Source organism: Watersipora subatra, chromosome 10 (genome assembly GCF_963576615.1).
Source record: "Watersipora subatra chromosome 10, tzWatSuba1.1, whole genome shotgun sequence".
Taxonomy (NCBI): Eukaryota; Metazoa; Bryozoa; class Gymnolaemata; order Cheilostomatida; family Watersiporidae; genus Watersipora; species Watersipora subatra.
In genome coordinates, this window is record NC_088717.1 from 5,315,453 (window position 1) to 5,337,301 (window position 21,849).

At 37.3% G+C, this 21,849-nt stretch overlaps 1 protein-coding gene across 1 annotated transcript in view; it reads right to left on the bottom strand.

Moving 5' to 3' along the window:
- LOC137405981 (mucin-4-like) overlaps positions 1–21,849 on the bottom strand; it is a 51,670-nt gene that overhangs the window by 8,069 nt on the left and 21,752 nt on the right. Inside the window, exons 8-15 of the mRNA XM_068092473.1 lie at positions 19,619–19,673; positions 17,088–17,237; positions 15,784–16,167; positions 11,522–11,970; positions 4,661–4,855; positions 3,367–3,544; positions 2,527–2,715; positions 339–470 (exon numbers count right to left, since the gene is read on the bottom strand). Of these exons, the coding sequence (XP_067948574.1) occupies positions 339–470; positions 2,527–2,715; positions 3,367–3,544; positions 4,661–4,855; positions 11,522–11,970; positions 15,784–16,167; positions 17,088–17,237; positions 19,619–19,673 (1,732 nt within the window). The remainder of the gene's footprint in view (positions 1–338; positions 471–2,526; positions 2,716–3,366; positions 3,545–4,660; positions 4,856–11,521; positions 11,971–15,783; positions 16,168–17,087; positions 17,238–19,618; positions 19,674–21,849) is intronic.

Below are 21,849 nucleotides of genomic sequence, written 5' to 3' on the forward strand. Positions count from 1 at the left end.
GCCACATCATTATAGTACAACTGCAGAAGTTAAGAGAGCAGATAACTCCTAAATAGGAAAACAGTAAATCTGAGATCTTTGTGCTTGACACAATTAATTGCCAATAACATATTATAAACTTACATATTATAAACCACGTGAGGGTTAGATAAAATAATGGAATTTTTGTATGATTAGATGCATGTAAGCGTTATTATTAAAAATGCGCAAATACAAATCGACACAAGCGCACTAACACCGATTATGCGCATGGGAATTACAACTCATCACACTATCATTAGCCTGACAATTATATAATACACATTTTCAACAGTAGAACAGATTTTTTGTAATCTTACCAGCCTTGGGAGATCTCATACAGGGTGTTGTATTAGATGATCGAGCGTCATAATTGCCGTGCCTGTTAAACTCCGCCCACAAATGATCAGCAGCTGATCTGTTACTCGACAAAGAGCTGCTGCGAGACACACCTGAATTATAACGGACATCTGAGGGAATGGTGAGATAATAATTGGCTTTTGTGATTTAATAGAAATCCCATTGAAGATAGCCAATCATGAAAAATAATAACTTTCTGGCTTATCTCTAGTTTAAAGAACTTTGAGTGTGAAACTTTTAAAATCGCCAGCCAGAAATAGAAATAACCAAAGGTGAATAAGAGAGCAGTAAAGAGAATAGCTCTATGGGTGCCCATGTACTTGGTGATATAATAAATACAGTCAAAATTAAACAACGCCAACAGCAAACAATAGAAGGGTATAAATAAAACAACTAATAATTTGTAATGCAACAATAATACGTAAAACAGATGAGCGAGTCTCTGAACACTCATATAATAAGGCTCATATGATATTATATTGCTAACGAAAGCAATATGAAAATACTTCTACTTTTCCCAACTCCACTAGAGAAGAATAAAATGATAACATGGCTGCAGTTACTATTGACATCAAGGCTAGACAATCAGTGATTATAAAATAATTTTTGAATCACTGGTGCGGTGATTCAAATGCGGTGATCCACATGCAGTGGTCCACGTCTGGTGCAGTGAACCCTCGCCATACGATTTGAATTCGTTCCAGTGTTGGCATTGTAAGGCGAAAATTTCATATAGAGATATAAAAACCCAGAGTAAATATCTAACGCAAACACCCCCTGGTGAAAATCATCAAAATTTCATATACATACCATACATTAGTAACAAATTAAAAATTAGGCGAAGTTAGTAACAAAATGATATGTTAACCTTAGTAACTAAAGTTATCTACAGTAACTTCAGTGGTGATGATTAGCAAATAGTACGATGTAACATTACAATGTACTATTTGCAGTACGGACCGCAGGAAGTTCTTACCGACTGGCAGACTTATAACATGGTTGCTCATTTCAACTTAAATAAATTAAGCTTACAAAGCACATATTTGAAGCAAAGTTTTAAGATGTATTTTTAATTATTTTTTGCTGAATTTCAACTTTTCCATCGCTAAAACTTTATCACCTATCTGCCTTCGGTTTCGTTTTCACAATAATGAGCAACGCTGAACAGATCGAGCATTGTATCTCTTTCAGGTGTCGTTGTCGAAATTTCAGCGAATGGCATATCGCCATATTTGTTATTCCGTTGTAATCAGCACATCGACTGCCAAGTTAAAATTTCGAGAGATATTTTAGGTTGATATCATATGGCTAAAATATTTCATTTGAGGACAAAAAATCATTGTGTTCTACAACAATGGGTGAAAAAACCCTATAACATGGTAATCGTAATGCAAGGGAGTACTGTAATTCAGTCAAGGTGCAGCCAGAATCTTTTGATAATGATATTATTATTTTTTTCCCGAGCTACACAGGTTACTACCACTACTACTACTACTGCCACTACTACTACTATAACTACTACTAGTACTACTACTATTACTACTACTACTATAACTACTACTAGTACTACTACTACTGCTACTACTACTACTACTATTACTGCCACTACTACTACTACTACTACTACTGCTATTACTGCTACTATTACTGCCACTACTACTACTACTACTACTACTACTATTACTGCTACTACTACTATTATTACTACTACTACTGCCACTACTACTACTATTACTGTCACTACTGCTATTGCTGCTACTATTACTACTACTATTACCACCACTACTACTATTACCATTCTTATTGCCATTGTTACAACTGCTAAAGTAGTTTCTTAGTATTACATACAATTCAAAAGGAAAAGGTACCAAACTCGAGAAGAGCCCTTATCAATTCTGGTTTAGCTAAATTTGTCAGAATGTAAATACAAACAAATAATGAAAGGTTTTCTCTCTTGTCCAAAGGTTCAAAACCAGCTTGAAAGGTAGTGTTTTCACACATCTTTAATGTGGCAATATCAAGAATAAATCTGCAGCCTGACTTGTCAAGACTTGCTAATTGTTCAAGAAGGCACATCAACGGAACATAGCAGAGTTCAACAATGTACAAAACTATAGGCAAATAAAAATTCCAATCATGTCAATTTACCTCGCCGTTCCTCTCCAAACTCTTGCCGCATGTAGTCCGAGAGTCTGGCCAGAGAGCTAGCATGGGCCGATCTGCTTCGGAAGGAAAAGCTTGGCTCGCTCACCCTTCTCGCTGTGGAACCAAGGCTAGAGCGTCTTACAGGGACGGGAGCACTGCTCCTTCTGGTTAGGTTCTGCCAGCTGCACCAATCTAAATAAACACAGAAAGTTTCCAATTCTATATTAGTAAATCGCACTTGACCATGGTGCCTGTCTGTTGGTCTGCATAAACACTGAGTTTCCACATGATTGGTAGTTTCCTACCAGATTGGTAAAAACATTTGAACTCAAACTCTGTCTGGCTCTTAAGAACTAACCTCTCAAATACCCACATGCAGGCTATCTGATTGACAAAGAAAGAAATATCTAACAACCGGGCTTACTGCTACTTTATAAGCAAACAAAGATCCATATGTAATCCATACTTTACCACTACACATAAATTCAATTTATGTGTCAACTTGCTATACATGTTAAAACTGTCATATAATAAATCAAATATTTTTACAAACGCACTGTAATTTGCTAATCCGCAGCCCACAAATCTATGACAACTTCTTATTAAATTTGGTACATACATGCAATTACACATTATAATAAAACAACTGTACTTTATAATAATGCCTTAAGAATACATTAATAGTACTAATAATTGATAACATTATCAATGACATAATAAACATTGGCCAAACTGTAAGTTTATGAACAGAGATATAAGTGGGAGTTGCCCCACCATGCTCCTAATCTTGCAATATGCACCAGCTGCAAATAACACTGTGATGCTCTGAAGACGAAGGCTCACCCCTATAGCCAATGGGACTAGGCGATGGTCTAGCTGGAGTATTGCGAGGGGACAACATAGTTCTAGCTTGTGACCGTGAACTAGAGCTACTAGAGGAACCATGAGATAGCCCCTCGGCATGTGTTTCTGCCATTGTTGAAGTTATGAGGTGGTCAGCATACGTCTCCACCTGAGTGTCCTGGAGAGGGGAAATATACATTAACAAGGAATAGTAAATAAGGAAAAAGGCAAAACATGAATTACATTAATATTATTTAAAGATAAACTTGCACAAAAGTCTAACAGATTTTACTAGAAAGTACCAGTATTTATCTATCATTTGCGATTGTTTTTCATCTTTGAGGTGATCTGACTGCAAGGATGTTTCAAGATTAAAATCGAAAAAACTTGATGGCGGCTAAAATGCTCAGAAGGAAAATATGTGCGATATAATAGCACTAGTTACTATCGTCGCTATCTTTGATACGGGCTTTTAATCTCATATTGAAGAGTTACGAGTCTCTACTCAGTCAGTCTCTTTGCAATTATAGACCTCATAATTGTGGAGCATTTTTACCGCAACCAAGTTTTGTCTATTTTAATCTTGAAACATCCTGGCAGTCAAATGACCTCAAACCTAAAAAGCAATCACAAATAGTAAACACATACTGATACTTTCTGATAAAATCTACTAAAGTTTTGTGCAAGTTTATCTTTGTAATGTCATGAAATCAATAAAATGAAAAGGTAAACCAAACACGGGTGAAAGGCAAGATAAGAATTTTTAAAAGGGAAAATGCTATTCAGGGTAAATTACACACGGTGAAACACCAAATGTAAAAGCTGCAAACAAAAAACCACCCAGTTATAAATAAGGTAGCGAAAAATTATAACAAATAAACACACGCTAATGGGACAGACGCCATTGTGTTTGTAGTTTTGAAAGCAGAGTGAAAGTTATCGGCCGACGACAGTCACTGAATCACTCTAGGATGGGTTCAAAAACCACCATCCAGCGCAACCTTGCTAAAAGGTGAATCGACTGTCGATTTAGGCAATTTACCAAACCAAAAATACAGAAAAATTTGTTGACAAAAATATTAAAAGATTAAACCCGAAAGTTGATGAAAAGAAGATGTCATTTAAAGAAGTCCAGAAATAATAAAACGAAAAGCTATTTACCTGCAATTGATTTTCCACTCAAGTGATGCATGCATAAACTACAGAAGAAAATTTGGTACTCTGTGATGTAACAAAATGGATAAAAAGCTGACCAATAAGCAGCCATAACCAGCTTGAGTTTATTATTCTGTACCTTTCGGAGTTTTTCTGAGTCCGGAATGCTGTTCTCGGCCTCCGTCTGGAGTTCATTGAATATTTGACCAATGACGTCTGCTGACGTAGCTCTGGCAGCGTTTAACTCCACAGAACTAATATTGTTTTCTATGAGCAGTCGTCTTCTCTCTCTCAGTTCATTATAAGCGGCGCCAAGGATCTCTTGGGCCATGCTCTGTAAAAACAGCCAACATTGAATGATTGATTTAGCAAGAGATCATTTTAGATGACAGTAAGAATCAGACCATGTACTCTTTATGACACCTATTAAGAATGATAAACGGGTAAACAGCATCAAAACACAAAAATAAAAAGTTACTAAATGCTAGAAATATATTTTGTTTTTGTGCAAAACCTGACAACTCTCCACGTCTGTCTTTTATTTGCATAACTTTACAGATGTCACACCTAATACCATAGACTAGTCTTTGTAACCTGCAAGATCTGATGGGAAAGACATGTACTTCACTAGAAACCTTTTCATGTACGTATATATATATATATATTTATGTATATATATAATTATAGCCTCCTCCAGCTAGGATCAATGTATACGAGTGCCTAAAGATGGAGTGAAATCACTGAATCAGCGATTACTTGCTTATATTGTATTGCATTACAACCAAAACCATAAAATCTGCACTGATATCAAAGGATATACAACATTTATTTTTATTACAATATAAAAGTAGTGACATCATAAAACATTACTGATACATTATTTGTGCCATATTTATAAATGCTCACAGAGCTTATTTATATATTACAGGCTAAAGTCAAATAAAATGACTGAAGAAAATGCCTAAATGTTTTGATAACAAAATGGTTTATCTGTCGTAAGTTGCGCGTTTATCAATGAGCTCATAAGGCGCACTGCCAAGCTTGCATGGTGGATAACTACCAAAAAAGTGTTCAAAGCGTTGAGACACAGGGTTGGTCACCAATGATGGTCACCTCGTCGAGCCAGTATAGCAGGCGGCTGAACACACCATACATCAAAACAAACATTTGTGGCTCACTCGGCCTGAACGCAACGATTCTTTGAGTAACTAAAGACAATAGGTGAGCAAAGAGCAAGAAAGTACCACAGGTTCACATACAATAAGCATACCAGAGACTTTCCGAAAGGTGGCCCGCAACAGCGCTTTTTATACATAGTTTAAATACTGCGTAACCAGCACTACCTACTATTTCATCTAGATATTGGTTTTACCTCTTTATATACAGTTAAATGACAATAGAGCTCAATGTAAAACATACAATGCAAGCTATAATCAAAGCTACAGTTTTAAATCACAGTTAGTGCTTATTTGTACTGACTTATTTTATGCGAGAGAAAAATTTCGAATGGGAATTAAAATTGATTTTACTGACATACGCGTCTGTCTTTACTGTTTTTATGTAAATATGTGCGAAGAGAGTGTTATGTTTCTGCACAGAAGCAATTAAATAGAGTATTAAATTAGAGAAATGGTTTATTGCACACTCCAGAGACAACTGATTTGATAACAGAAAACCCAAGTATTTATATGTTTGGTCATAGAAAAGCTTTGTAAAAGCTACAAGCATTATTAATAGCTATAATGAGACAGTACTATATAATATTAGCTTGTATAAAGCTTTAGCTAAAAAGCATAATGTTTGTTGGCAAAGTACCAGTAATACTTGGCACTTGCATGACACCTCCTCACTAAGCTAAAGGTTCTTTCTGGTTCTCTTAGACCTTCGGGGTTTGTCTCTGCTATACTCATCTCCATCAGGTAGACGAGGGTTGCGTGGTCTTCTTCTAGACGGAGGTTGCTCTGTTACAGTTGTAGGGGCTGGTAGTTGCAGTTTTGTCTCCTCTGTTATATCAGGTTTATCTCCAGGGTCTTGATCTTCTTCTGTTGAGTATCTTGGTCTGAGTTGTTCAACATGTCTTCTCCAAGTAGGTCCCTTTGGTACCACTTTGACATTGAGACTACGAGTTCCATATCTCTTAGTAACAATGGCTGGAACCCATCTAGGTTGTCTGTTGCGTCTAGGTCCATGATACAAGGCATAGCATGGTGCTCCAAGATTGTAGCTGTGTATCTTGCTAACTGTCTTTTCTGCCGATCGGTTGACTTCTCTGGATTGATGAAACTGTGCTATGTGTGCGAGTGATGGCAATAGGGTGTCAATCTTGCATCTCATCTGTCTTCCATTCAGCAGCTGACTGGGAGAGTATCCCGTAGGAAGTGGTGTCCTTCTATAGTGCATCAGGAACTGTTGTAGTGCAGATTTAGGTGGGAGTGACGATTTCTTCATGGCTTGTTTGAAGGATTGTACTAGTCTTTCAGCTGCGCCATTTGTAGCTGGATGGTAGGGTGCTCCAGTGAGGTGAACAATGCTTCTCTCTTGACACCACTGCTGAAACTCTCCTGAGGTGAAGCTGGTAGCATTGTCAGTGACTATGGTGTGAGGGTATCCAAAGTGTGCAAATATCTCCTCTAAGATGTCTGTGGTAGCTCTGGTAGAAGTAGATGACGTCCTGTGTATGCATGGATACTTTGAGTAGGCATCTATCATCACTAGCCATTGGCTGCCCATGAAGTTCACTGCATGATCTAAATGAAGACGACTCCATGGCTTCTCAGGTAGCATCCAGGGATGTATAGGATACTTCTGTGGAAGCTTCTGGTGTTCAGCACAGGCAGTGCACTGTCGGCTTGTCTCCTCTATATCAGAGTCAATGCGAGGCCAATAGACAGCAGTTCGAGCTAGCTTCTTCATTCTTTCCATTCCAAAGTGTCCAAGGTGAAGGATCTTTAATACTTCCTGTTGTAACTTGACAGGAATGACTACTCTGTTGCCATATAGAAGACAACCTTCAGTGATAGAAAGTGAATCTGAGATCTTGTAGAAGAGTGACAGCTGAGTCTCCTTCATCTCTTTGTTACCAGGCCATCCTTCTGCTGTGTAGCGCATTACTGTGGCTAGTGTTGGGTCTTTCTTTGTCTCCTTTGCTAGAACATTGTAGTCTGTAGAGTTGAGCTGTTGTCCAATAGTGTGAATAGTGCATACTGTATCCACATCATCCTCATCTTCTCTTGCATCAAACTCTTTATCAGGTCCAACTGGCAGTCTTGAGAGGACATCTGCATTTTGATGATGCTGGGTAGATCTGTATTCTATGGTGTAGTCATACTGATTTAGTACCAGTGCCCATCTTGCTAGTCTGTTGGCTGCTAGAGCTGGAACTCCTTTGGTAGGTCCTAGAAGTGTGAGAAGAGGTCTGTGGTCAGTTACCAAGATAAACCGTCGACCATACAGGTACTGGTGATACTTCTTTAGAGCAAATATGATTGAGAGAGCTTCTTTTTGTATTTGTCCATATTTCCTCTGTGTGCTGGTCAGTGTTTTTGAAACATTGGCTATTGGTCTCTCACTTCCATCAGGATAACGATGAAATAGTACAGCTCCCAGTCCAGTTTCTGAAGCATCACATGAGATTCCAATGTCAAGATCTGGGTTGAAGTGTGCTAAGACACTATCAGTTGATAGCATATCTTTCAGTTTGTTGAAGCTCTTTTCTTGTTCAGTGCCCCACTTCCAGGTCTCTCCTTTGCGTGTCAGTTTGTGCAATGGTCCTGTGAGTTGTGACAGATTGGGTATGAACTTGCTGTAGAATTGTGTAGCTCCTAAGAAAGATCTTAGCTGAGTTAAGTCTGTTGGGACTGGCATCTGTTGTACTGCATCTGCCTTCTTTCCTTTAGTGATTCCCTTTGAAGTGAGTTTGTGTCCCAGATACTCTACTGTAGGTTGAGCAAAACAGCACTTGTCTTTTCTACATCTGAGCCCTCTTTCTTCTAATCTTTGAAGAAGTCGGCGTAAGTTTTGTAGATGGCTCTCTGCATTGGCTCCACTCACTAGTATATCATCTAGGTATACTGCTACTCCTGGGAGGTCTTGTGTCAGTTGCTCCATGATTTCTTGAAAATACCCTGGTGCTGAGCTTATGCCAAAGGGCAACCTCTTCTGTAGTAGTACTCCTCGGTGTGTTGATAGTGCTAGTCGTCGTTGACTTTCTGGTGCCAACAATATTTGATTGTAGGCATCTGCTAAATCAATCTTTGTGTAGCAATAGCCTCCACCTAGTTTTCTGATTAGATCTTCTGGTAGTGGGATAGGTTTCCTATGTGTTTCTAGCTGATTATTGATAGTCTTGGAGTAGTCTCCACATACTCTGATCTTCCCTGCAGCTTGACCTGTTGTAGATTTGCGTACAGGTACAACTGGTGTTCCATATTGGTTGAATTGAGTTGGTTCCCATATGCCTTTAGCTACACCTGCTTCGTATGCTTGGTTGAGCTCTTCTGTCAAGGCAATAGGAACTGGTCTGGGTCGGCAGAAGACTGGCTTTGTTGAAGGTTTGAAGTTTATCTCTAGTTCAAAGTTCTTGAGACATCCTAGCTCGTCTTTGAATATTTCTGGAAATTCTTTGCACATCTCCTTACACTTGATTTGTAACCTCCCATCTGGCTGGTTCTCTGTGATTGTTGATACAAGGTTCTGTTGTAGCTTGTCATCAATAGAGATGCCTAGTTGCTGTATAGCAGTTCTTCCTAGTAGGTTGAGATCTTGTACAGCACTAATCACAAATGGTAGTCTGACTTCTTTCTGTGCATCCAATTGGGCAGTTAGCTCACATCTGCCAAGCGTCTCCATGAGATGTCCTGAGGCTGATTTGTAGTTAACTGTAGTAGGTTTTAGGTTTGGCTTTCCTAGCTTCTCCCATATTGATTTACAGATGAAGTTGTCACATGCTCCAGTGTCCAGTTCAAGTGTGAAGTTGTCTCCCTCCAGTTTGATGTTTTCAGCAAGTTTCACCATCTTGGTTGATGTGCATTCTATCATCTTTACTGGTTTTCCTGCTGCAGATGATTTCTTTTTCTTGCATGCTCTTTCTATGTGACCTTGTTTAGAACAAAAGTTGCAGGTGGCTGCTTTGAATCTGCAGTCATCCGCTGTATGGTTAGTTCGGTCACATCTGTAGCATAGCTTTCCTTCCTTCTGCTTGTCAGGTGTAGAGTTGTTTTTCTGGAGTGGTTTGTATCTTGATTTCTGTTGAGCAACCTTGTTGACTTTAGACGAGTTTCCATAAACTGTCTCTTTGGCAACTTTAGCTGCTTCTTCTGTTTCCTGTGCTACCTGTATAGCTTTGTTGAAGTTGAGTTCATTGTCCTTGACCTTGAAGAGAGATTTGAGAACTGCTTCATTGTTTACAGAGCATATAAATCTTGTTCTGAGAGCCTCATCTAATGGATCTGTAATGTCTATGAAGGCACATGTAGTTGCATCTTGACGAATTCTGGCAGCTAACTCTTGAATAGTTTATCCAGGTTTCCTCTGCATGTCACTCCAATACTTGTAACGCTCTCTAACAATGAAGCGCTTAGGGTCATACTGGTCTTTGAGAAATTCCAGTATTTCATCCATGTTGAGGTCGTTGATCTGCTTGGGTGTTGAAAGCTGAGCTGCCATATTACTAAGCTGCTTGTAGAGTGTAGGCTGTTGGTTGGTGAGAAAAGTGCCAGCAATCTTGTCTTGATGAATAGAATTTGCTGCAATGAAGGTGTTGAATCTGTCTATGTAATCTGTTAGTAGCTCTGCTGTTGGGTCAAAACCTGGGAAGGCTGGAACAGCGGTTGCAGCTGTTTCTTGTTTCTGTTGTAGGTTTTGTAGTAGTAGCTCCATCAGTTTCTTATTCTCCTCCATTCTTTCATCTTGCTGACATCTGTATTCCTCTTGCTGCTGTCTCTGGTCCTCCTGCTGCTTCTGCATTAGCTTGATCAGGTCTGCTACTTCTGCCATTGTAGTGGTGCAATTTTGCAATGCAAATCTGAACAAAACTCTTTGTAACTGTTCAAAAGAGAAATCCTTGTCGCCAATTAGCTTCTGTTATGTTTCTGCACAGAAGCAATTAAATAGAGTATTAAATTAGAGAAATGTGGTTTATTGCACACTCCAGAGACAACTGATTTGATAACAGAAAACCCAAGTATTTATATGTTTGGTCATAGAAAAGCTTTGTAAAAGCTACAAGCATTATTAATAGCTATAATGAGACAGTACTATATAATATTAGCTTGTATAAAGCTTTAGCTAAAAAGCATAATGTTTGTTGGCAAAGTACCAGTAATACTTGGCACTTGCATGACAGAGAGCATGCCTGATTTTACCGTTTTCATGTATACATGTGTAAATGGAGCATGCCTGATTTTACCATTTTCATATATACATGTGTAGATGGAGCATGCCTAATTTTACCGTTTTCATGTATACATGTGCAAACGGATCATGCCTGATTTTACCGTTTTCATGTACACATGTGTAAATGGAGCGTGTCTGATTTTACTGTTTTTATGTTTACACGTGTAAACGGAGCATGCCTGATTTTATTGTTTGTATGCTTACAAGTGTAAACGGAGCATGACTGTTTTTACTGTTTTTATGTTTATATGTGTAAACGGAGCATGCCGGATTTTACCATTTTTATGAAAACATATCTAAATAAGTGTGGCTTGGTGAATAGACCCAGATTACTTATCTAAACAGAAATACAGCTACTTACGCATATCTAACTGATCTTTGCCAGAGTTACACACATCAAATGAGTTCAATAAAGTGAATGTAAAATAAAAAGTTCTAGAACATTCTAGAAACACTCCCTTCTAAACGACCCATCATATTCTGCCTGACATCCTTGTCAATAAGCAGACATCATTAAAAACTTGACAGTAAAGATTTATTAAGAGAGTATAATTTAAAAAGCTGCTGTGTTACAATTCAGAATAAAAACTGGAACTAAATTTCTTACCAACGCTTTCTGAGATATTTCATATTTTACGCTGTCGCTAATAGGCAATAATGACAAGAGACCATCTGACGAGTGTGCACTAGGAGAGCTTGGCACATCCACCCCTTCTCCTGTCGCAGCTTTCAGTGAACCCTGAGCTAGCAAAGGTCTGCTCTGAAGAGAGTTTAACTGAAGAGTTCTATCCGGAGATCGCCGCTCATCAGGCTTCACCAACACTTGTATATCAATGTTGGGGACGGGACTGTTTACTACTTCTGTACTAACAGCTATATCCTGACTAGCGTTAACAGCTGCGGACACTTCGACATGCAGAGGGATGGAAGTAGAAGTGCCCAAGAGCCCAGATCCTGTACCTCTGCTCACTGACATCTCAACCTCTACTGAAATTGGCACTGTACAGTTTGAAGTCCTTGTTGTGAGTTCCACAATGGGCATCCCATCGTGGTCACCTGAGAATGCACAAACATTTGAGTAGCCATTGTCTATTCTGGAAAGTCTGAAAGATTGCAAGTAGATAACTCCAACAATGTACACACTGTATTCACTGTTCGAATGCCAGCTGATTGTATCAATGTAATTAAGACTCACACATCTTGACTACTAGCAAAGTTGTTGAGCGATGCATCATATATATATATACATATATGTATGTGTATATATTTATATGTGTATATATTTATATGTATATATATACATATACTATATATATAGTATATACATATACTATATATATATAGTATATATATACTATATATAGTATATATATATACTATATATATAATATATATATACTTTTAGTTATTATATATAGTAACTAAAGGTGAATATTTACATTGTTATCCTGTAACTCTTATAGAGTGTTTGATGTTTGCGAATGCCATTATGGACAATCAAAATTATTTAATCAAAATATCCCCCTTTGTCACTTGCCTTAAAAATTTACACACATGCTGCAGACTATTTGATTGAAATAACAAAGATGTTTAACTATATATAACGTGTTCTCTCCAGATATTTTTCATACGTTAACTTTCACTAATAAAATGATTACAGGCTGGCGTATACTGGCTGTACGTGTTGGCTATAAAACTAAGCGAATATTAGCAAACAAATAAGGCAAATAATCACAATCTACACCTGTGGTTCCCAACTACCATGGGCCTCTGAGCTCCTTATCTAAAAGTCATGGACCCCTTTATAAACATCATAATATATGGTGTTTATAACAATGCATTGTAAATTGGCGTACATTATAAATTAGAATAATATAAGAGTCAATAGATTTGACATGTTTTTATTTATTTACTTATATAAAGCAATGCTACACTAAATTGCTTTGACGGTTAATTTTCAGTAGTCAGTTTGTTAGTGGGATGGATTGTACTTCTTGTTTTTCACCAAATTCTCAAACTTTGGGGAAATTGCTGACAAACGCATCGCATGTCGTCTTCCAGTCCCAGTCGGTTTTGTTGTTTCGATTTGAGAACAACCATGGAAGAGAAAGCGGACTCGCATAGGTATGTAGACACAAATGGGAGCAGAGTTCGAAGGGCGTGTTTGGCTGTCTGTGGATATGGATGAATCGTGGAAGGCCAAATTTCTTCAATGGTTTTATCTTCATAAACATTTTTGGTTATTTTACAGATCTGCTGGTTTCATTTTGTTGTCAAATAAATATAATTGCCAAATATTGTCACAATTATGATCAGTCAGCTGATATTAACAACCATTCATCCCATGACCAAACGAGCGGAGCGAAGTTTGAGAGTTTTTATGATAAATGCATGTTCACACAACTTATGAAAATTATTCATCAACAACGTCGCAAACCCTTGTATCAAAATATCATCAACAAATTTAACCATTTGTTTGTAGAGTCGTTAAAGTATAATAACGATACAAAACACATATAAACCTATTTAAATATATTACCAAGTCTTTGAAAAGCGTCGACAGCATCTTAAAACTTACCCATTTGATCGGATTATACATAAATAGACAGATTAATTCGGCCAAAAATCGCCACAAAACGCTTGGTTTAATAATAGTTAAGACCGGCCTACGATACGCCAATAAAGCCGTGTGACAGATAGTAGAACTATTTAGCAGTGTGCATTTCACGAGAAAAACGTGCTCATTTCACCAGTCTATAGCATTGTTTACTTGTAATCAAATTTATCCGAAGGTTTCTGTAATAAACGTAGACCATTTGAGGCGTAGATCGATTTACATGTACGAAATTGTGGTACACAGTTTATCAGCCTATGTTTTTTGTCCAATTACCAAAGGTTTCATTAAAGTATTTCAAACGTTAGCCGAAATTCTTTACAACTTATTCACAAGCTAGGGCCGAACTATAATGTCCCTTTATGGCGAGAACATTTTTTTATTTTTCTCCAATTTGCAGAAAACTTCCAGACGCGTGAACGCTCATACTTGCTTTCTGTTAAATATCGCTATCAAAACCATCCTACATTCAACACAACCAACTTTCAAACTGTGTATAGTACACAGTAGCTCGCCATTTTACTTCTAATTTTGCATTTCAGAGTTATAATAAACATATTTCCTTATTGTTGTTGTTAAATTACATTCATTACAGTAGGTTAGGCCTACAGCTTTAATTAATATTTATTTTATTGTTGTAAAACATAGGTTTGAGATAGTAGTAGATTAGGTGTGATTTTTTGTGTGATTAGATGTGATTTATTGTTGTAAAACATACTTTTTGACAACTACTTTTTCAACAACCAGCACTGCCATTTCTTTTTTCCAATATCACTTATTCCATTATCAGGCCATGGGCTGTATGACAGGGGAATTTCTAGTGATATTAATAGTCGCCATTGTGAAATGACCCAAATTCGGTTTTACATTTAGATTTTGAGTATGAAAACTACAATGCACAGCTTTGCCGCTGTCCCATCTTATTGGCCAGGTCGAACAATGGGACAACGACAAAAGACTGCCATTTGCAGGTGGAAAAATATTAATTAAAAACTAGGGAAACAAGGCCGTAAATTATATTTAAATTTAAGCATATACTAAGACCCCTACCAATCTGAAAATGGTAAAAATAAGTAAGTTGAAATGTTTTATTTTCCATGGATCTTAGTATATCGCTGAAATTGAAGAGGGAAAGAGAGAATTACGTGTTTGCTGGTTACAGGTTGTGTTGTTTTGTACTACTAACCAGAAATCAGGTACTATCCAGCGATTGACGCACATTGGTGATAAAAGTCTAGACCCAAAAACCTAACAAGACAATGCGACCACCCCGCGAGAATTGCATTAGCCCCGAAACCCAGGCTAGCACAATCCCAACAGATTTCGATCATTAAACCCTGCCCATATGATAGCCGTCGCCTATCCTTTTAGGGTTTTATATCATTGATCCAACCACTGTGACAGAAATAGCCGTAAATATCTATCTAAAAAACCAATACTGGCACCAGCCTGTGGACCCCCTCAAAACCTCCTGTGGACACCTAGGGGTCCATGGACCACCAGTTGGGAACCACTGATCTACAAGGATAATCTTATAAACTCGGGCTCGAATTTTGTTCACCATATTTCACACCCTAAAACAATATCTATCCAACTGGATCTGAGATACAAGAGCTTCCAACACAAACAGATGTACTAATAGTTTGTTTTTGAGCCCCGAAAGGCAATGAAAATAGACAAAGGCTCGAGTTATCTTATAAAACTCACACCAGATACTAACAAGCACAGGCACTAGTTATCTTATAACACTCACACCAGATACTAACAAGCACGGGCACTAGTTATCTCATAAAACACACACCAGATACTAACAAGCACAGACACTAATTATCTTATAAAACTCACACCAGATACTAACAAGCACGGGCACTAGTTATCTCATAAAACTCACACCAGATACTAACAAGCACGGGCACTAGTTATCTCATAAAACTCACACCAGATACTAAGAAGCACGGGCACTAGTTATCTCATAAAACACACACCATATACTAACAAGCACAGGCACTAGTTATCTTATAAAACTCACACCAGATACTAACAAGCACGGGCACTAGTTATCTCATAAAACTCACACCAGATACTAGCAAGCATTTGTGCTTCTGCCAAACAAAATAATCAGAAGTCAACGACTGTGATGATTAGTGCATTGTTTCTAATATACATTCACTAATACTAATTTACAGCAACTGTGAGAGAATAACTCCAACAGAGAGTAAGACACGCTGAAAACCAGTTTTATGAACAGCAGTTACCTTTTTCTGTTACATTAGGAGGAAGAACATGTTTGTGAACAGTGTCTCCTACTTCTGGTGTAGAGAGATCAGTAGTGTAACTAGCTGTTACAGCCTTCAGAGTCGGCTTAGACTCGGATTCATCAGTAAGGCTAGGTTTCGGGAATGAGGGTGTACAAGAGTTTGTCTCTGTATCTTCATGAGGTCTAGTAACCTGACTATAAACAGTGGCTAAAGACTGTTCAATTATCTGAGATGAAAGATCAGTAGCATACTTTGCGATAAACTTGGACAGGTTCACATGAGGATGAGATTCAGGTTGTATAGTCACGTCTGAAGAGGCAGCTGCCGCCTCCTGGGTCTCCATTGGTTGCGACTCATCGGCATAAGGATTTAGACTCGAAGCTGTAAATCATAAATATATCAGAGTTTAACTCTGTGTTTATCAAATTCGTTTGAATGAACTGCAATCAGTGAGATGACCGGATAACCAGCAGTATGAAGGTAAAGTTGCATGTGGTGAAAACATAGCAGTGGTGTAAAGGGCAAAAACAACTCTACTCTGAACAATTGTTAACAATGTCACTCTCTTTTAAATAAACACTAAACAAATGATTGTTTTTAATTCAAAAATTAACAAATATGGTACCACTATCATTGGTAGCACTATCGAATCTCGTATTTATATATTAGTAGTTGATATAGTAACACATAATCAAACAAGACAGATACCGTGAAACCTCTATTTGACCACCATGGCGCTCTATTTTTCAACCCTTCCCCTATAATGGCAGTCAGCTAGAGGTGGCGTTTGAATAAAGGTGGCGCTCAAGTAGAAGTGGCGTTCAAATAGAGGTGGCGTTTAAATAGAGGTGGGGTTCAAATAGAGGTGACGTTCAAATAGAGGTGATGTTCAAATAGAGGTGACATTCAACTAGAGGTTTTACAGTATGTTTAGGCTAAACAGTACAATAACTGTCAAAGAAATATGAAATCATTTCATATCAGTGTTTATTCCCTCTCTACCGCATGTATGGCACTTATGTCATGCATTATTTTGAACAACATTTATCCTGGAACTAAATATACTGTGACCATCTGTGCATGGGATTTGGTAAAGGAGCAATTAAGGCTGGATGCCCTTCCTAACACCACCAATGAGTCTTTTGCGATTCGAACCACTGACCTACTGTTTATATGCCTTCACTAACCACTGGACCACAACTGCTTTAGGCAGCTGTGGTTCAGTGACAAAAAATCGTGGTTCAAGTCTTCTGCAAGTGTGCTGAGAGAAAGGACACGAGCAATATAAGGGGACAACTAACATGAAGCTGAAAGTGGAGTGTCTTTCAGAGGATTGTAGTGAACAACGTTGAAACCAAAATAATCAGGGATGACTAGCTTGAGACCAGACCACATGTCCTCCATCACCCGTTCTGTAAGCGATTCAGCGTATTCGTTTATCGCGGCTAAATCTACAAAAAAGCGGTTGTGGTTATTTCATTCAAGTTACCTCATTAAAGTAACCTGATCAAAGTAATGAGATTAAGTTACCTGATATAAGTCATTTGATCCAAGTCATTCGGTCTTAATAGGCTGATGTAACTTGGCTAGTCTGAGTTATTGAATTCAAGTATTTGGTCCAAGTAACATTATATAAATCACCTGGTCCAAGTTACTTTATTTAAGTCAACTGATATAAGTATCTTGCTTTTACAGTAAGTGACCTGGTCTAAGTTATTTTATCTAATTCATTTGATATAAGTATCTTGCTCTACAGTAAGTTACCTGGTCTAAATTATTCCATATAATTCATTTGATATAAGTATTTTGTTCTACAGTAAGTGATATGGTTTAAGTTATTTCATCTAATTCACTTGATATAAGTATCTTGCTTTTACAGCAAGTGACCTGGTCTAAGTTATTTTATCTAATTCATCTGATATAAGTATTTTGCTCTACAGTAAGTGATCTGGTCTAAGTTATTTCATCTAATTCGTCTGATATGAGTATTTTGCTCTACAGTAAGTGATGTAGTCTAAGTTATTTCATCTAATTCATTTGATATAAGTATTTTGCTCTACAGTAAGTGATCTGGTCTAAATTATTTCATCTAATTCATTTGATATAAGTATTTTGCTCTACAGTAAGTTACCTGGTCTAAGTTATTTTATCTAATTCATCTGATATAAGTATTTTGCTCTACAGTAAATGATCTGGTCTAAGTTATTTCATCTAATTCATTTGATATAAGTATTTTGCTCTACAGTAAGTTACCTGGTCTAAGCTATTTCATCTAATTCATTTGGTATAAGTACCTTGCTCTACAGTAAGTGATCTGGTCTAAGTTATTTCATCTAATTCGTCTGATATAAGTATTTTGCTCTACAGTAAGTGATCTGGTCTAAGTTATTTCATCTAATTCATTTGATATAAGTATTTTGCTCTACAGCAAGTTACCTGGTCTAAGTTATTTCATCTAAGTCATCTTATGTAAGTATCGCGCTCTACAGTAAGTAACCTGGTCTAAGTTATTCCATATAATTCATCTGAGATAAGTATCTTGATGTACAGTAAGTGATCTGGTCAAACTCATCTGATCTAAGTTACGAGATCTAGTTCATCTATTATAAGCAAAAGTGACCAACTCTTTCTTTGAGTGGGACTAAACTAACTTGACAGTGCTTAGTTTGTCTACTTGACAAAATTGACAACTTAACCTGACTAGCTTGATTACAATATAAATAGAAGCAGCAAATGAGGCACACTGTCGGCAGCCTCTGTAAATACAGTCAAACATGGATAACTCGCCCACGGATAGCTCGAACACGTGGTTAACTCGAACGGTTTCTTTGGTCCGTTCCCACGTAATGATAAATTGCTATAGATAACTCGACCTCAACTCTGTTAACTCGAACAGTTTTTTGCCCAACGGCTACCGAGACGATTGTTATCGCTTTAGAAAATCACTTTATTCCAAGTCATAGAGGTAAACCTCAACTTTCGTAAATCATAGGCGTCGTTATTACCACTGCCGGCAAAATATTTTTGTCAACGACTTTTCTAAAGGTTAGGTGAAATTTGATTTTTACCAAACATCCGCTTAGCGATCGCCTTTCGGAAGCATGGAAAAGTGAGGTGACCTTCGCATAAACTTCAAGAAAAATCGGCAAAATTGATCTGGGTTAAAACACTCAAAAGAAAAAGATGTCTTTTCTTCTGAGCATTTCAACAACGATCAAGTTTTGCCAATTTTAATCTAAAAAACGTCCTGGCAATAACATCACCTCAAACAACAAAACAATCTCAAGTGATAGAAAAATCTCCTATACTTTTTGATAAAAAAGTTTTAAACTTTACATTAGAAGCATTTAATTTGAAACAAGCCATTTATGCTTTTGATTTCTATTATAGTTTGTATATGTGCATGTATCTACTAATAAATAAATACATGGACTTGTGACAGTGCTCTGATAACTTGAACGCTCTGATAACTTGAACACTTTCGCTCGGTCCCGTGAAGTTCGAGTTATCCATGTTTGACTGTACCTATATAAGAACATCTAATAAACCAAAGTAACCATGTCAGCTAAACGCAATCATTTTTCTTCAAGTGTATCCACGCTTTGAAAATTCATCAGAGTTTCCATTTTGTACGAACATAATATATAAATAATGCCCAACACGCTCTCATGATAAAGACCTACTCTAGTCTTCTTCTAAAAAGCGGCATAGTGCTTAAACACGATTGCAAGGACAATTAGCACAATCTTTGCGTTAATGACGGTTCAGACACTCCTATGAATATTTCTACTACAAAGCAATTCTTAGAAAGAGATTTAATAAAGACGCTCACCTTGAGACGTTTTTGGCTGTGTCATAGGTTGACTAGAGTTTGTCGAGTCATCCATCTGTAAGCATAGCACAAGCACTGGCAGCGGTGTTAGCAACGCATAAGAGCGGCGGAATGAGTGAACAAAACAAAGGAAGCAGCGGTAGCGACATGATACACTAACTCTCTAGTCATGTGAGCTTCACGAGGCAGCAAAGTCAAAGAATGATCAGTCAGCGAGTAAAAGTAAGAAGATGAGTAAAAGTAAGAAGATGAGGCATGAAGAAGATGATGTTGATAAAACCTGCAGAGAGCAGCATACAGAAAACAAAAAGGTCAATAAAAATATAGAAATAGCAAATTGTTTGAGACAAACACAGAAAAGAACAGAAAACAAACGTGAAGATGAATGAGGGTAATGAGTGATGAATGAGTGAATTATATTGGTAGTTGGGAAAAGTAAATACAGGAATAGAATAAATGAAGCAAGACGACTCATTGAGATAATACTTATTTCTATACTGAAAGCCAGTATTGAGTCATGACTGATATGTTAATGACAAAGATGAAACAGGTGCTCGAGTGCTCAAGAGACAGAAGAAAGATGAGTAAACACGCCTGTTAACCGTATCAGAGGATGGCTTATTGGCTTAGCCTGAAACGCATAAAAAATTGCCTACACTTGACCAGTCTAGCCTGCCCCCTCTCACTGTCACTCTCTTACTGTCACTCTCTCACTATCACTCCTCTATCTCTAGGTCGTTTCAACAATGATTGTCTTATGGTTTAGGCTTTATCCTCTTACCACAATGAGCATCTATAACACACACACTACAAAGCGGCACACCAGATAGTATTAAAAACCTTTTCTATATTAACCTCTACTGTTCAAGTTTATAATATTTTTATCTATTTAAATTTTGAGAGGCAAAAACAGGCATCTAAAACACATATCAAGCTTGCTTCTATCTCGAAAGAAGTACGTGTGTCTCTAAATTAATATCTCATAAACATCTGTTCTGCTCAACAGAAGAAATCTATCAAATATCTGATCTACCAGTTAAACTATGAGTAGAACACTATATTGCTTGAAAGCAAAATATTAACGACCTATGTAGCTGCAGACTATTGAATAGCGCGAACAGAGCCACTAAAAGTATCTGATATACTAAAATCACATTTTTCATAAGTACAAGTTGCCCTCCCTTAACAACAGGGTTACGTTCCGAAGACCAGTCATTAAGCGATTTTGCCTGAACCACCTAACCTCTTCTGAGCCTCTATTACACAGGTGTCGGCTACTTACAACGTACTGTAGTTCTTCACTTTTTTTCTTTCTATTCGCTTTTTAAATGACAAGCATAAGCTTTTAGCGAGTACATTAAATTTTACCTTTTTTTCATTTAGCTTTTGCACGACCATGTAGGCCTAAGCATATATTAGGCTACCATAAAGTACATTGTGCTAGATGTTACTTATTTTTACCCAATCTTTCGTGTTTTCTTGAACTTCTATTTTCGGTTAATCGTACGGTTCCATTGCTATATCGCGGTCAAGGCTGATTCTTTTTAAGCGGGCAATTGTATTATCTCTATAAGAAGAGCCTCTACATTCTATTTCCGTTCGGTCAGACAAAGACAGCACAATATCTCATTTTTACGTTTGTACCAGTATCATAAGGTACCGGTATCGTCGTATTCAAAGTTTCAATACACAGTTTCTGGTGGAACAGTAACCTTTATTTTATATACAGACACATGCACGCACACACACACACACCCTCACTCCTATGCAAGCAATGTTATTATTAATTCAGCATAATCAGGACTTTTATTTTTTTTCTCAGTTCGTACTAACTGTATCATTACAGAATCATCTTTTATTGTAATCGTAGCAAAACAGACTTTAGCTATTTAGACTTTAGACTTAATTTAGCTATTAATTGCTAATTATTTCACATTTACATGGAAACACTTTTATAGTTGTTTTACATTTTTCAATTTATTTGACCTGCACGAACCATTTTCCTCATGATATGAAGTTTGAAAGTTATAGTTGTTTGACAAAGCTTGAAAACCTTTACAGTTAATTTTATTTTCTTTCTTAAGTTATTTCAATTACACAAAACACTTTTCTCATGATATGAAGTTTGAAAGTTAGAATGGCAAATGTTGTTATATATGTTAAATACAAAATGATAAAGATGCCGAAATGACGCTCGCCGAGAAAGTTTTTACAGCGCCTAAAAGAGACGC